Source organism: Sclerotinia sclerotiorum, genomic scaffold (assembly GCF_000146945.2).
Source record: "Sclerotinia sclerotiorum 1980 UF-70 scaffold_29 genomic scaffold, whole genome shotgun sequence".
Classification (NCBI taxonomy): domain Eukaryota; kingdom Fungi; phylum Ascomycota; class Leotiomycetes; order Helotiales; family Sclerotiniaceae; genus Sclerotinia; species Sclerotinia sclerotiorum.
The window spans coordinates 204585-221604 of NW_001820807.1; the positions used below are offsets into that span (position 1 = coordinate 204585).

The 17020-nt window shown below is 38.7% G+C and overlaps 5 protein-coding genes across 5 annotated transcripts in view; 3 read left to right on the forward strand and 2 right to left on the reverse strand.

Annotated features, from left to right (window-relative positions):
- Positions 1–2191: 2191 nt before the first annotated feature.
- On the forward strand, positions 2192–2682 carry SS1G_14094 (hypothetical protein; the record flags this gene model as incomplete). Its single annotated transcript, XM_001584947.1, has 2 exons — positions 2192–2253; positions 2547–2682. The coding sequence occupies 2 exons, from the start codon at positions 2192–2194 to the stop codon at positions 2680–2682; spliced, it is 198 nt and encodes a 65-aa protein (XP_001584997.1).
- A 1092-nt stretch (positions 2683–3774) lies between these two features.
- On the reverse strand, positions 3775–5553 carry SS1G_14095 (hypothetical protein; the record flags this gene model as incomplete). The annotated part of the gene is made up of 1 exon (XM_001584948.1): positions 3775–5553. The coding sequence occupies one exon, from the start codon at positions 5551–5553 to the stop codon at positions 3775–3777; it is 1779 nt and encodes a 592-aa protein (XP_001584998.1).
- Positions 5554–6187: 634 nt separating this feature from the next.
- Positions 6188–7863, forward strand: SS1G_14096 (hypothetical protein; the record flags this gene model as incomplete). Its single annotated transcript, XM_001584949.1, has 4 exons — positions 6188–6197; positions 6591–7266; positions 7326–7502; positions 7851–7863. 4 exons carry the CDS (start codon positions 6188–6190, stop codon positions 7861–7863), a joined length of 876 nt encoding a protein of 291 aa, XP_001584999.1.
- Positions 7864–8360: 497 nt separating this feature from the next.
- On the forward strand, positions 8361–9684 carry SS1G_14097 (hypothetical protein; the record flags this gene model as incomplete). Its single annotated transcript, XM_001584950.1, has 2 exons — positions 8361–8540; positions 8596–9684. The coding sequence occupies 2 exons, from the start codon at positions 8361–8363 to the stop codon at positions 9682–9684; spliced, it is 1269 nt and encodes a 422-aa protein (XP_001585000.1).
- A 5372-nt stretch (positions 9685–15056) lies between these two features.
- Positions 15057–17020, reverse strand: part of SS1G_14098 (hypothetical protein) — a gene marked incomplete at both ends in the record, with an annotated part of 3584 nt that continues 1620 nt past the window's right edge. Inside the window, 2 exons of the mRNA XM_001584951.1 lie at positions 15057–16678; positions 16901–16999. Coding sequence (XP_001585001.1) covers positions 15057–16678; positions 16901–16999 — 1721 coding nt within the window. The remainder of the gene's footprint in view (positions 16679–16900; positions 17000–17020) is intronic.

A 17020-nucleotide genomic window follows, 5' to 3' on the forward strand; every position in this document is an offset into this window, starting at 1 on the left:
TAATAAGATAAGTTTAAAATAATTAAAGCATTTCAACAAATATTGAATAAATACGAAAGTTATAAATCAATACCTTTTCAATTATATTACAAATCAAATAATATTATATATCTTAGATTATTATTATATTCAAATTATTTAACTCAATTATTCAATATTGAATGTTTGAGTATATTTAAACGTTTATATAATTATCAAATTGAAGGATTTATCAAAGTTTACATCAATTATATCATCAAAATTGAATTCTTTATAGCCTTTAAAGTTGTATATTTACAATCATTTACTATTCAGAATATAAAAGCTGGTTTTCGAAGAACAGATCTAATATCATTCAATCCTCAATCTATACTCTCAAAACTAGATATTAGAATTCGTACTTCTATTTCTTTATTTATTTCCTTGGAACTTATTAACTCCTGGATCTCTCAAACCCTTCACAATTCAATTGAGACTTTCTTACAATCAACTCTAGTAAAAACTCGAATAACTCGTTATCAATCAAGTTCTTTTAAATCTATATTTGAGATTGTATAAACTTTAATTAAAAATATAAAAAGATTAGTATGTGAAGTTACACTTTTTGTTGACCTCCTGGGATCTTGGCAGCATATGCATATATATTGCATGATGCATATAAGGAGCAAACAAAACTCAACTTTTAATTCATTCTTTCCTTTTTGGTATGCTGTTTGTTTGCTTTCAATATTTTGATTTCAAAGCACTTTAATTCCGAAGGCTGAATACCTAACCTTATTCCTTCATTTTTTGGATATATACTCGCAGCTTAACTGCTTAGCTAGAGAATCAATCAATTCAATCTGATGCTCTTTCTGGTCTCAAGAAATCCAATACTTTTGAATATTGAGAATCACATACTTCAAAGAGCAAATGAGGTATTAAATAAATATCGATATATTAAAAAAACTTAATTACACAATAGAGGAGTACTTACTGAACAGAAGGCTGAAAATATATTATCACAACAAGAAGTTGATAATCAGATTCAATATGATGAACGTCAAAATGAGGGAAATTCTAATGGGGAATCATCTACTAATCGATATTGTAGTAAGTATAAAAAGATTGATTATAATTCTAGAACTTATTAGAATAGTATAATAGATCCTAGATTATTAGATACTTAATAGTTTTAATAAATTGATTCAGTTGTTGTTAAATAATATAAATTCAAAGGGATAAATTGAGATAAAAGTGATCCACTCAATGATAAACCACGTTATATGATTTAATAATTATGATTTTAATAATTTAAGTTGTTTATTAATATATATTTAAGATAGCTCTTTTTATTTTATACTATTTTAAATATTAGATATTATATATTTCTCATCTTAATTCGAATCTATCAGGAGATGTTATTTCTGTATTATGTAACATTTGTTTAATTTTCTAATAATATTAATATCCAACGGACTACTGAGACTAATCAAACGCCTCGGTATTTGGTCTATAGCTCTATTACACCAATTATACACATTACCTATCCAGCCAGCCGCCCATCCAACGAGTGATCAAGCTATCACGGTTGAAGATTATAGACATCTCAACCTCAACCACAAACCGCATCTTAAACTCCCCACAATCCCGTCGCCTTAACAACCTCTTTTCCCTTCCAGAAGCCCTCTCATTCCACATTACCAACCCCAATCTTTCCCCTTCACCAACAAACTCCAAAACTACCTCAACCCGCATCTCGGATGATGATATTCATAATTATACGCCTTCAACAACCCCGCCAAATGCAATCCCGCAGCTCCCACAACCAGAAGATGAAAAATCTGATGCGAATGACCTATTATGTCGAATTTACCCGGGAAATAACATTCTGGTATACGTAACTATTTTTGATTTTCATTAGTTCTATTTCTCCCTTTTTCTTCTCCTCATTCTTTAGCCGACTCTACCCAGGTAGTTTCAACTTAACGAACACTCCTTCCTTCACGAGTAGGAACGGGGATAATTAAACTCAGAGGAAAAGACTCACAGCATATATCACCGCTCCCAAAACAAGTAATCCCCCCTCGCCAAGATACCAGGGCATTCCTGTCCCTTTCACCACTTCATGCCATCCAAAATAAACAATCCCATTAATAATCGGTGCGAAAGCCGAACACGCGGTTCCAATAAACATACAAACGCGGAAAGTGCGCCATTGGAGACCTTGAAAATGTGGATGGAGGAGAAGAACCAGGATTGCAGACGTCAGAGTAATGATCTATGTCCTAGAATGTAAGAATTTGCCGAGTTAAGATGATTGATAATCTTGAGGTTTCCACCACATGAAAAAGAAGTAAAGAGAAAGTCCGAAAAATAAAAGCAAAGAAAAGGATCACAAACCATAACCCAATATCCCACCTGCAACTTCCACTCACAATAAAAAGCGACATAAATCCCCGTAACAAAATCCCCCAAAATCGCTACCACAATTCCACAAAAATCTAATCGTAGCCATATCCCCGCTACCTCTTGTGAATGATTCATCAATGTATGATATCCCGTACTAAGGCCCATACATATTGTAGTCGTAAGAAAGAAGATGGCAAAGATGAATTTATCAACCAATGGACTATGTGGGAAGTAGATGGAGAAGATGTAGAAGATGAGTCCTATGAGGAGGAAACAGGTGAGGAAGGGGAGAGAATGCGTGTGGATGTTTAGGGTTTCGTTGTGTAGAGTGAAGAGGGATTTTAGGGAGCGGGATATGGAGTGTGTGATGGGTCGGTAGGATGTATAGATTGAAGGATTGTCTTTGTGCCAGGATGGGAGATCATCGTAGGTGATTAGACCTGTGTTTGAGGGCTGAGTTGAAACTTGTCGATAGAGGGGAAGTTCGGGAGGTTTGTCTGATTCTGATCGTGGGAGGTTGGAGATGGTGATATCTTCGATTTTGGATGTATCCATCTTGTTTTGAAGATGAATGTGTTTGACATTGGATGATTGAGACGGTGAGGGAAAGAGACATTGGTGAATTATATGCGGATGGATTGAAAGTGTGTTTGGAAGGTACGATCATATAAGATGGTTATGCGTTTGTAAAGCTACCTTTGAATATGACCGGAACCATGCATTAGGTGGGTATCCAACCGCTTTTCATGCAGACCGTAACTGAAAATAAGCCGGAGTATAGAATAGCTTTCATTTACTCCGCTTTAATGTGAAAGTCTCCCATCCAAGGGCCCCAAAATTGATGCTTTTTAAGAATATCACAGGGAAACACTAGTTTATCTGAGAACATATCATCAGAAAGAACAATCATATCAAGAATTCAAAGACCACAAGGAATTCATGACCAAAATCTTCCATCACTCAGAGAGAAGAAAGTGGAAAATAACAAGCCAACTTCCATTCATATATATATGCTTACCAATATTTTGAAGAGATCTGACCGTGGACCCGACATTTCCGGATAAATGATGCATGGAATAATTTTTATTTTCCTTTTGGATGGAACCCCACAAACTCGGAAATAAAGCAAAAAGCAGTATTAAGTCCGGCTCACAGTTGATTAAATGTGTATGGAATTTTGAGATAGCATGCTAAGCTATATATTATTGGCCCTTCGCGAATTAACAACTAAACCATCCCTTCCCACCGCGCCATCCTCGAATAGTTTCTTCATCTCCCCCAATACATGCAATACATACAATGCCGAGTAGATTATAAATAAAACGCAACCGGGTATGTGCCAGAAATCAAACCATCTAATGCTACATACAAACGCCAATCATCACTAAAATAGCCAAGGTATCATTAAACTTTCTCGTTCATTGTTCCATCATGTTGCGTGACTTGAGCATTAGCCTCTTCAGCTTCCTGTCTAAGCTTCTCTTCTCCAGCCTGCTTATCTATTCTTACCATTCTTTCTTCTCTCCATACCGGTCCCCATTTAAATTCAATCCATAACATTGGAGATGTGGCAATACACACAAGAGCAATGAATGTAAAGCACCATCCTCTTCCCATATGATCAATCATAATAGTAATGATCCCTGTTCCACCTGCACCAAGTAGACATCGTACAAGATTATTTGCAGCCGTGGCGGTAGATGGACTTTGTGGATACAAGTCAACAACAAGAGTGCTTAGAACATTGAAAGCACCGTTAATGCAAAGCCCTAAGAAGAATTGAAGAACGAGAGGTACAGCCAAGTTAGCATTCTTCTCCAGCACCCAACCATAACAAAGATAGCAAGCAAGTCCCACACTCAAGAGAGGCCAAATTATCTCTAATCTAGCCCTTTCAATGGGAAAATGTCTCAGGTTATCGCCCCTCTTACGATCGATGCTAAATCCGATATCTCGGGCTATTTTCTTGTAATTTCGATCCAACATTTTACCGTTGATAATACTAGACAACGCACAACCACATCCAAACGGGAGATAGCATAGACCAATCTGTAAGTCATTGAACCCGTATATTTCCTTGAAAAGTTGTGGTGTAGAAGCTGTAACGTCGTAGAATGCTGTATATAGTAGAGCATTGTAAAATAACACCATGGCAACGTCCTTCTCCATGATGATGTATACTGTTTTCAAAGGATTTGGCCAGCGTAGTTTTCGTTTGCTTGCAAGGTCGGCCTGCGCGGCTCTTCTACTTTCAGCTGTTGCTGTCCGAGAAAGTCCATCTGCAGACTTTTGTTCTTTGCGACATTTCCACCATTCAACAACCGTCATATTCCAGCCTGGAGGCGGGATAGATCCATTACCAACAACGTTCCGGCCAGTTTCAGGAACGGTAAGAGTAAATGGTATGAGGAACACAGCTGCGAGAATTACGAGAAACCAAAAGATTGCACGCCATCCCAGGAATTGTGCCAAGATACCACCAATCACAGGTCCTATAGCTGGTCCCATCATGGCGCCAGCTCCAACAAGTCCCATGTAAGATCCCCGTTCAGCACTTGTGGATACATCCGCAATGACTCCAAACCCTAAAGCGATGGCACCGCTACTTCCACAACTTTGTAAACATCGTAGGATGAACAAAGCAGCATAACTGTTCTGTAGCGCTAGACCAATATTTGCGCCCAAGTATATAATGAATGCAATGATATATGTAGGACGTCTTCCAGCCATATCTGCTAAATCTCCAAAAACTGTTGGCGCCAGACCTTGAAAGATCATGAAAGATGTGAGAGTCAAATTGATGAGGGTATTAGATACACCCAGGTCCGCGGCGAGTGGATTAAGCGCCGGGAAGTATATGTTGGCCGACGTAGGGGAGATGAAAGCTGCCAATGTGCACATGCCGACAATGTATCTCTTTTTCCAAAGACCAAAAGCCGAATATGGTGGACCGGAAGCAACAGGTGCCAATTCGAGATCGGGTGTATCATCTTGATCTTCTGCTATTGACGATGAAGAGGAGGATTGATTATGGATAGAGACATGTTCCGGTAATCTCTCTCTTTCCTCTACAGTAGAATCTTCTGGGCATTGATCTAATTCATTGGGGACGATGGCACCTTGTAAACTCGCTTCTGCTTCTTGTGACTTTTCTGCATTTTCGAGGCGATTCACTTCAGACATGATGAAGAGTACGCGAGTGAAAAAGAGATTGAGGAAAGATGGAGGGAGAAAATGTGGAAAAAAATACTTACCGTTGGAAAGCGAACGTTGTAGAGATATAGGAAGCGCTTATGAAAGATTGCATAGTAGCTTAGAGCTGTACAGTAACGGCTCATGAAAGATTGCATAGTAGATCAAAGCACGAATAACTGGTACAGTAATGGCTTAATAATGAAATGTTAGTCAACCTGCCATTTTGGCGGTTCTTCACGGCACTTTAGATCCGATCTATCCTTTGACAGATGTTGATTCGTCGAAGGATCCCCATGTCGTCGCACCGATTTCGCAGTCCAGGCAATGAGGTTTATGCATGATCATGTGTGATCGGCGAAATCCCATCAAGAGCGGAATTCGCAAGTGCAAGTATATATTGCGATATACGGAGGAGGAAGGAGAGACTGTTGCAACGCTTGCAATAGTAGAAAGTTGCTAAAAGGAGTTGAAAGGGACAAGGAAAATAAAAGGGAAAAGCAGAGAGAATGTGAGAAGTTGGAATAAGGTATAAGGTCTTGTAAATTAAAGTGTATACATATATGGAGTACAAGATTCTCGTCTCTCATCTGTGATCCATGCCATCAGTCAGCCGAGAGTCAAAATGGTCGGCAGTCAGCCATTGGTGGGGCGCAAAAGCTTGAATTTCTTACATAATCGAATTCTAGTTTTATTTCAGCCTTGTCATTCCATCATCGCATTCGGGCCAGCTTTATTGGACTGGCGCAAAGCTTTCAGTTCAAACACACTTTGTACAACGACTGCAAACAATGTCATGGTAGATTGAAGCATTTATCTTTTCAACACATGTTTCTATTATGACAGACATAACTCCAGAGTTCAATAAATTGCTGAAAGAGCTCAATGCTCCTCCCACAGCAGATCCCTCTTTAACCCTTCAGAATATTGATGAGTTCTTAAAGGAGGCATATCGAATAGTACGTCATAGCGATCACTCTTTTCGCTGATATAACTTACTTATAAATTCTATCAGAACTCACATATAGCTTCATTGAATAGCTATCTCAGGGATATCCGACAATCCTATCTTTCAACAGCACCCCCTCCAAGGCGAACAAATATATCTTCCAAAACGAAACAATGGCGACATTTGAACGATCGCCAGCGCGAAGAAATCGATGCCGAAACGAAAAAATTATTACGAGAACTAAATGTTAGCATACGAAGTATGGATGAGGCTGAAGGCATACGATATACCGCCGAGGCACTGATGATACAAAATAAATATGCACGAACTTTGGGAAGATTTGGAAATTGGGCAGCAGGAGGTGGAGAACAATCAAAATCCATGGAGCAAGAGTTGGAAGAAGCAAAACTAAATGCAATCAAGATGCATCGCGATAGTGTGGTGTGGTATCTACGGCAAAAGCTTTCAGAATGTGGTACCCTTCAAGCTTCAATGATGGAGAAGAGAATCATGAGGGAGATGGAGAAGAACAAGAGTAATCTTGCAAAATCTCGCGTAATGATGCCGGATATTGTGGGCTTTGGAGAGTCATCATCGACAAAATATACTTCAAGTGGAAATGCTCACCTAGAGGCACAATCACCATCACAAACCTCCTTTCCTGAACAAGGACTGACTCCGGAACAAATACAAATGTTTGAACAAGAGAATCATGATATGTTGAAACATTATCAGAGTACCTTGGATCAGGTCAAGTATGTTCATGGTGTTCATTGATACTTGTTGACCTTACGCTGACTATATTATATTGCAGAACAGCAGAAAAGTCCTTGATTGAAATCTCGGAGCTTCAGACGCAACTCTTGAATAGTGTAGCATCACAAGCGGAACAAATCGAAATCCTAGCCGAACAATCTCACCAAACTACCGAAAATGTCGGCGGAGGTAATAAGGAATTGAAAAGGGCAACTGAACGAAAGAGTACAGCAAAGTATGTATTCTATGCATCATGTGGACTTAGTGCTTTTCTGGTCCTATGGGATCTAGTGATATAATATGAATTTAGTTAGTTACAGGAGTGGAAATAGGAAATGGAAGTAGAAGTGGGATATCTGATATCTGAAACTTATCATGAATCAATCATCCATTGAGCCGCACCAATCAAATATATATTATTCACATGGAAAGCTACCTGTTTGGCTGACGATTATCGTGACTTGCTTGGCCAGGTACCCGCAGATCATAAAAGGGAATTTGTCACGGGAATGTATTATGGGTCAGCACATGGATTTGAAGTTAAAATCGATACCGAATTATTGATGATATTCGGAAGTAATAGTATTTGGGAGTGAGTATCTCGAGAATCTTTAGATGTGTGTACCATGTACTAGGTAGTATTAGAAAATCCCTCGGATTAGATAAACGTAGAGGGAAATCATACCTCGGCCTTTGTAAATATTATAGAGAAAACAGAGAAAGTCTTAACCAGTTCCTCAAGTCCGATGCTCGCATAGAATAAACCTACTCATTTCATTGGCTCACAAACCACTATTGCTTGCCATTAGCTAAAACTTTAATACAGAAAATATCCCATTTACACACTGCAATCCTATAAGATCACCCCAGATTTTGCCAAGCGAGACAACGGGTCCCCGCACGCATGTTTGCGCTGTTTATGTTACTGTGCTCTAAAATGCCAAGATTATATTATGACATTTAAATCATCTTCTTCTCCCCCTCACTCACATTTATTGCTCTCCTCAATCATCTTCCACGTCCTTTTCATCCTCTTCATCCCTTTCATCCCTTTCTTCTCGTCAAGAAAGAACTTCACATCTTCTCCAATAAGATGTCTGAATTATCTGCTACTAGTTTTCCCGAGAATGCGGTTCCTAAAGCTCCAGAGGATCCCCTCTTCGGGCTGATGGCTGCTTATCGTGCTGATACTTTTGATAAGAAGGTTGACTTGGGCATTGGTGCTTATAGGACCAACGATGCAAAACCTTGGGTTCTGCCAGTTGTTAAGAAGGTATTTAAAGTCTTTGAATATTGTTTGATATCTGCTAACGTATATATGTTTCTAGGCTGATGAGATCCTTCGCAATGACCCCGCTTTAAACCACGAATACCTTCCCATCGCCGGTCTCAACACTTTCACATCCGCTGCTGCGAAACTTATGTTAGGAGCTGATTCTCCAGCTCTCGCCGATAAACGTGCTTATTCCATTCAAGCTATCTCCGGTACTGGAGCTGTTCATCTCGGTGCTCTCTTTTTCAAGAAATTCTACCCCAATTCTCCAACCGTTTATTTGAGTAACCCAACATGGGTAAATCATCATCAAATCTTCTCCAATGTTCACCTTCCAGTTGCTACATATCCATACTTCTCAAAATCTACAAAGGGTTTGGATTTCGATGGCATGAAGAGTACCATCCAAAATGCTCCTGATAAGAGTGTTATTCTCTTACACGCTTGTGCACATAACCCCACTGGTGTTGATCCAACAAAAGACCAATGGAAAGAACTTGCCGTCCTCCTGAAACAAAAACAACATTTCCCTTTCTTCGATTGCGCATACCAAGGATTTGCTTCCGGTGATTTGGCAAATGATGCATGGGCCATTCGTTATTTCATCGAGCAAGGCTTTGAGCTTTGTATCGCTCAGTCTTTTGCCAAGAATCTTGGTCTATATAGTGAACGTGCCGGATGTTTCCACTTCGTAACTGGAGCGGCTCCAGACGCGGAACAGACGATTGGTAGAATTGCAAGTCAATTGACCCTTTTACAGAGATCCGAAATCTCAACTCCTCCAGCATATGGTGCTAGAATCGCAAGCACAATCTTAAACGACGAAGCTTTATTCAAGGAGTGGGAAGAAAACTTAAAGGAAATGTCCGGAAGAATCATGACCATGCGCAAAGAACTTCGATCAAAGCTAGAAGAGATGGGTACACCTGGAAAATGGAACCATATCACTGATCAAATCGGCATGTTTTCATTCACAGGGTTGACTGAAAAGCAAGTCTTGGAATTGAGAAGCGAGGCTCATGTGTATATGACGAACAATGGAAGAATCAGTATGGCGGGATTGAACACGAATAATATTGGTTATTTTGCACAAGCTGTGGATAAGGTTGTTAGGAAGACTCAACAGGAGACTGCGAACCTTTAAGGGGGTGGATGTTAGCGAGTTCCAAGGAAATGAATCTAGAGGTATTATGATGGGCTGGGTTGAGATGGTGCATTGGGATAGGTAAGATAGTTAGATAAAGCTATGGAATCCGGAGTTCATCTTCCATAACTGGTATTTGACTTTATCTAAAGGGTTAGATATATACATGGAGAGTAGAGATGAAGCGTGGGTCAAAAAGTCAATTGGGATAGATCTCAGCTCCATTCTTGAATCTTAGAATTAACAAGTAGAAAATGCTCTTCACCTCATTTTATTCTGTTCTTGTGATGTGTTGTATTGTGTTGTATTTTGTTATGCTTTTTTTTTATCTATGTGAAGTTCTATGATGTCTATGTCGTGCTATGATTCAGGATTGTGATTATGGATTATAAAGAAATAGATTGAATTATGAATAGATGATTGGGTATGTAGGTAGATGGATATAAATACTAGGAAGATAAGAGGATATATACTTCGCAGGAGATAGATGTATATATTTAATCTTCAGTGAATTTTTTTGAATTGAGTTTGATGAGATGGGATGGGATGTGTTGACCTCCTGGGATCTTGGCAGCATATGCATATATATTGCATGATGCATATAAGGAGCAAACAAAACTCAACTTTTAATTCATTCTTTCCTTTTTGGTATACTGTTTGTTTGCTTTCAATATTTTGATTTCAAAGCACTTTAATTCCGAAGGCCGAATACCTAACCTTATTCCTTCATTTTTTGGATATATACTCGCAGCTTAACTGCTTAGCTAGAGAATCAATCAATTCAATCTGATGCTCTTTCTGGTCTCAAGAAACCCAACAGGATGGGATGGGATGGGGTTAGTAGAAGCTATTTGGGGATAAATGGGGGTTGGGAAATAGTGGTGAGTGAGAGGGGGGTAGAGCGGGGGAAGAGAGCGGGGGATGAGAGAGAGATATATATATAATAATAAGGCTATATATCTTTATAATACTTATTTTGTTTTTTCTTTTAAATTATTTACTCTCATTCTGCTGATATTAAAAAGGGGGGAAAGGGGAAAAAGAGTGAGGATAAAAAAAGAGGAAAAAAGAGAAGTGGGGGACGGGAGAATAAAGTTGATAAAGGATTGAGTAAAAAGGCACAGGAAGAAAGATGCTTGATGATATAGAACAGAGGTCAAAATCAAATAATGACAATAATAACAACTATCTCATTGTCAAACTTGATAATTATCATTTTGATAAAATTATATGAGATTTGATAATTAAGAGAACATGATTTATAATTAATAAAAAAAAGAGAGGGCAGGAGAATGCAAATCTAAGTTAATTATATTATAATACAAGATCTGATTTCAATATGTACATCTTTTGTATAATTGCCTTGGGGAGGTATGTGTTAATAGTGAGTGGTTCTTTTTATAGAGATAGATGATCGGTAATAGAATGAGTGGTCTGTGTTTAAGGAGAAGGGGGAAATGTGAGAAAATGAGGGGTGTGGTGAATTTGGGACGAAGATTGGATTGATGGCTATGTAGGGGAAATACATGGTGGAGATTGCTAGTAGCTTGCGTAAAGGACTGAGGGTTCCAGGTGAATATAGCTCTTTTTTTCTTAGATATCTAGCTATATAAAGGGGTGTTTGGAATTGCTCTTCCACGACTAAAAGATCTCGTTCACAAAAAGGAGGATCAGAAGTGTATATTTTGATAATATCTACTTTGTCATTTATATTGCTTTCCAGGTCTTGTTTCTACGGGCTTAAGACTTAGGTTTTTCGGAGAGGGATGAAAATTAGTTGATGTGAAAAAGATGAAATGATAGTGAGATGGTATTAGAATTTGTAGACAGTAATTAATAATTGATACTAGTTTTTTGTTGTCGATGGGAGAAGAGTTATTACTGTTTTTTTTGTTTTTTTTTGGTAAGATTTCTGTCAAAAGGGAGCACAAGTCTCTCGCTAAAGAGCTCTGAGATTAATCTGATACAGTAGTTTTGCGGTGCCATCGCTGATATTCAACATCTATCATGATACTTTTTGGTAGGCTTGTCTGTTACATCGTAGCTAGTAAGATAAGTGTGTCTAATCAATTGACGATGTAAGATCGTTGCTTTTTGCTCATATTATATAGTAATATAATAATATTTTTATAGAAGAATTTAAGATTTGGATGTTGATTGGTTGATAGGGGGTGTGGAAAAATAGACGAGGAAATGATAAAGGGGCTACTAAGTCGGAGTCTTAAATATATAAAGAGAAATCCTATTAGATACGAGTTCGGAGTCTCACTATAGATATAGGGTTGGGACCAAATATAATGGAGAGCTATTATAGAACTCAGTAGATGGTCAACGTCATTCTTAGTGCTCAATGGAAAGTTATTTAAACATAGAAGTATGGGGTTTTAAAAAGAACAAATCAAAAAATGGAATCGTGATACAGATACACTGGAAGGAGTCTTGTGTATCTACTTTTCGGGGAAGGCGGAGGAGGAACGACGAAAAAGAAATAAGAAAGGAGGATTAGAAGAGTGGAAAGTGGTTAATAGTCGCAGGACTAATACGCAATTGCAAGTGAAAGTTATATTAGATGGATCAGGTAATAGTGATCATAATATCACTTTTATTATCGTTTTGAAGAAAAGTTATGATTGCTACTAGACTAGGATTTTTGACTGTAAAGCAAAACATGCTTAAGATAAAAAACGAAATATAAAAGAGCAAAAAAAAAGAGTATATTGAGAAACCTTTACAAGACACCTCCCAAACTTTTGTCTTCAGCTCCGCGTATATGGAAGCCCGGCAGATCTTTGCAGCTTTTGATTTTGTGGAGTAGTATATATAAAAATTACTTGACGGAGGAACAAGGTACTTTTATAGAAGATGGGCGAAGGTTAGTTGGTTGGATATGTAGGTGAATATGACTTTGCGGCACCGGCGGGCATAGATGATGAAGGGAGGGATTAGTTGTTTGATTTGTGAATCATTGAGGCTTGAGTAGGAGGTAATTGATGGGTATTAGTGAATGATTTGAGAATGCTACCGCGTCGCCATGACTTGCTATTTTTATGATACAACTATTTAAATTATTCTATAAAACTCACTGAGAGGTCAAATAATTGGACAAAGAAGCATTATGATGTATGGAGATTACTTTGTGAATGCCATGATAATTCATTTTCGACTTTGATAGTTCTCCCTGCTTAAAAAAGCAGCCGTTCTAATGTTGCTTCCGAACTAATATTTATGAGACGAGTGTTATTATTCGATGATAATTAAACTGTGTGAACGAAGTGAATGACTTCAATTCAATTACTACTGTAATAAAGAACTAAGCGAACGCGAAAGAGACTAGCTCTTTTAGTAAGTCTATATAAGACTTACCACTTTCAATATGTAGCTAGCTTTTTAGACAGAATACAATTAGACATACAGGACCTACATAATCCGTGGGTGCTACGTCTTCCGTATCCTTCTCGTACCAACATAAACATTATTAGGTAGCTTTTGTCGTTAATATTAAAGTGACAGTATATAGGTGCTGGGAGATGACAATATTCTAAACATCTGACACTTCCCGAGCCTACATTGCTTCCCAACTTTAGCATTCACACAGCCCTACAACGATGCAATTTGAATCCTGATATTCGAGTAGAACAACACAGTAATCTAGTTCAGAAGATCCTTGATCTTTCAGATCTCTTTAGTTATTACAGTTTGTATGACGGTCTAGGGCTGCTGGTAGAAAGCTTTTACAGAGAAACATTGACAAAATTCAGATTGTGGTGAATTTAATTTGATGGAAATGGTTGCAAAGAGAGAAGTATGGGGTATGAAATTTAGGATGCAAGTGACTTTTAAAAAGAACTGTTGAGGCACCTGAAAATACAGTAAAGTAAAGCCTTGCTATTTGTATCATCCATAGACGTAAGTCTATTTAGTTCTAATGATTTACTTGTTAACCAAATACCCGAACTTAGGTACTATTAGTAGAGGGGATAGAAAAGTTGAATATGGGTGGTATATAAAGTAGCTTGTTACATGGGAATCGAACTAAGGCGATATTATAGTATCTAGGGTTTATTTGGTAGAATTGTATTGAGTTTAGGCCGTTTTTTTCGTCGTTATCCAATTCATCTTTGCCATTCATTTAGCCGCTGGCAGTATATCATATATACATATATTATTATCTGTGTAATCCAGACCACGCTTTCAAGTCAGAGGAATGCAGCAACGTCTAGCTCAAAATTTCACTACCACAGGACGGACTAATTGGTTCAAATCATGCTTTGTCATTCTGAACTTACTTTCTACCGTTACTATAGTAGAGAGCAGCCCGATGAAAAGTTTATATAGACAAGACTTGCCCAAGGAATTCAGCTTAGAACTGAATCTAGAGGTTTGATGAATATGATAGGAATACGCATATTGTTTGACCCTGATCCTGAAATTTATGTATTCTATTCAACGAGGATGGCTCTAAAGATGCTCCTACTGTTCGGTACCAGAGAATCCACAGGCGATAGCGATGGATATGAAAGGGACAAAATCCATTCGATTCTTTTCACCTAATATAAAACGTACTGTAATCCAAAAATGAGACGCTTAATGTGCTTGTAGACCTTACCGCTAATCGGGTCGTTAAAAAGTAGGAGAATAACAGCATAACATATATATATATAATAACATAATTTACCTGATAATATCCGAAGGAAATAAAAAGTGAAACACATCACTATCACTCCCACGAATACATGCTTATTGTCATTAAAACATGATAATATCAATAACTTATGAGCAACAGCATATATAAGTATATAATAACCAAGTCCTATATCTAAACCGATCTTAACTCCCAAGAAGTCCACCCACATCCAGAGCCAAGAATAATCTTTCCGGCACGCTAGGTAGTTGGAGGGGTGAACATCTTTGCAATCCATCCATCCATCCATCCATCTATTAACTCTAGATGACGGTGAGACCAAAATATAGACATTTTTATTTTCCAGATGGTTGGGAATTTAGATCTATTTATATTTGCCCAGGCCCTTGTATGAAAGATGGATAGCGGGATAAATGAAATATGTAGTAAGATTACTATCTTCTCAGTCGATGATCTTTGTCATACATATAATAGTGGGTGTAGATGCAAATGTAAAGTTTTACATCATTATAATACACGATGCTATTTTAGACCTCTCAACCCCTGAATGTGCATCATTTCCTCATACCATGCGCTCATCTATTCCCACCGCCGTTCCATAACTTCAGCCCAATCCGTGTCCATTAGTTCGAAATCAAAGTTGCACGTATATGATATTATACAAATCCGCCTAGTACCACATAAGGTCATATCTATCATACATTCCCCCAACTTCTCATCCTTCACCAGCTCAATCGTCCTCATCCTCTTCACTATCTCCTACATGTTCGAAATAACGCGATCTCGTCCCCGTCTCACTAACTCTCTTTGCATTTCTTCTTGGAGTTTTCCTCACCGGCGGGGTAGAAGCCGCCGGTGTAGTAACTCCCCTTTTAGCTACTGGTTCACGTTTCTTTGCTAATGATTTCTTGGGCGGTGCCGCAACATCTTCATCTTCTTCCTCATCATCCATTCCAATATCAGAGAGTGAAGAAGAAGAATCATCATCATCCTCGTCTTCGGAGTCTGGGATACGTTTTCGTTTACCAGAAGCTTTTGGTGCAGGAGCGGCGCGTTTTGCGGGAGTTCTTGGTTTAGAATTTGAGTCCGAAGGCTTGATTTTGGGAAGGGCTTTGTTTGTTGAACCAGCTGGCCTTCCCCTAGTGCGGGGAGTTGGAGCAGGTAATATGGCTTGTGGTTTCTTATTTTTCATTTCTTCTTCTGATTCGTCATCGGAAGTTGGGTTTGTGTCGGTATTCTCGTCTCCAATGAATTGAAACCTTTGAGATGTGGCAGATAAAGTTTCATTAGTCTCATTACTTGTCTCTCGTTCCTCGTCTTCAACAATAAATCCTCCTCCTCCCTCATCCTCATCTGCGTCTTCTTGCGATGCAACAACTGGAAAGAAACTAGTCGAATGATGCATATCCGGCTCCTCTTCATCGTGCCCTTTAGGGAAAAAACCGCCTGCCATTTCTTCATCCTGTTGTTGCATCTCGATCGCTTGCTCTTCCGAATTAGAGTCTCGGCCGACTTCCTTTTCTTTCTTATTTCTATTATTGAACGGATTGACGAGGTCTACTTCATGTCCACCATGACTTCCATATTCATCTGTCATTCTTTCGATAATCCGAAGTCCCATTATCATCTTCCTCCACATACTAATAGCGGCTTTAGTTTTCTTCTCATCCTCTTTTCTAACTCTCTCCGCTTCATCTTTCTCCCATTCTTCCATGACCAGCTCTAGATTCTCCTCAGCCACCACAACACCAGTAATAATTGGTATAGCCATCCTAGCACCAAATTCAAATCCAGTAACAGCTTCCGCATAATCAATTCCTAGCCGTGTACAAATCCTCTTTGTGCCTCTTCTCGGAATATGGACCGCACCCACTGGTACCATACTCTGCACATAAACATCCATATTTCCATAGCTATTCTTCGGAATGACACCATTCTCAATAGGTGGAGGAATAATCCAATCAGTTTGATCACGGCTATAAAGACCTTGTAACATTTTCTCTCCACTTTCAAGTTCTGCTTCAGCAAGCTCACGCTTCCGATTTGTTGTTGCTGCTCGATAAGGAACACGTTTTCGTGGTATTGCACCTGGCATGGGTGCTCGGCCTTCCTTATGCCATGTCTCCAAGCTTTTACAACTGACGACGTCTTTTCGAAGAAAGACCTTTTCTTCTGTAGGATTATCGCCTTTCGCTTTGACAGTGAACATTTTTACATGTTTTGCTGTATCAAGGATAGCTTCTTCTCGTCTAAGATGTCTTTCCAGTACAAATTCAGCAGAAGACTTGTAGGATTGAAGAGTTTCCTCTCCTTCCTTCACTTCCTTTTTCTTGGGCTGAACAGCTTTGAGGTCTGTAGCTTCCTCATGATCATCAATCTCGGTCCTAGGGCATTTCTTACTCCCTCGCACATAACCGCTCATTACAGTTTTGAACCAGTCATAGTATTCATGGCGCTTGATCTTGCCTCTAGAGTTATATACTGGTACTTTCTCGACAGGTATGCGATTGCCCTTGGTTCGACCAAGTAACATATGGCCTTTCAAGTATCGTATCGTGACATCTTTGGCCGTACCATCTTGTGAATGTCCAACAATGTAAGCAGTGACTTGTTTGGCTTTATCGGCCTTTGCACCACGGGGTTCAAATTTTTGTAGAAGTTCGGAATTAGTTGCTATAACATGAGAACGAGCGG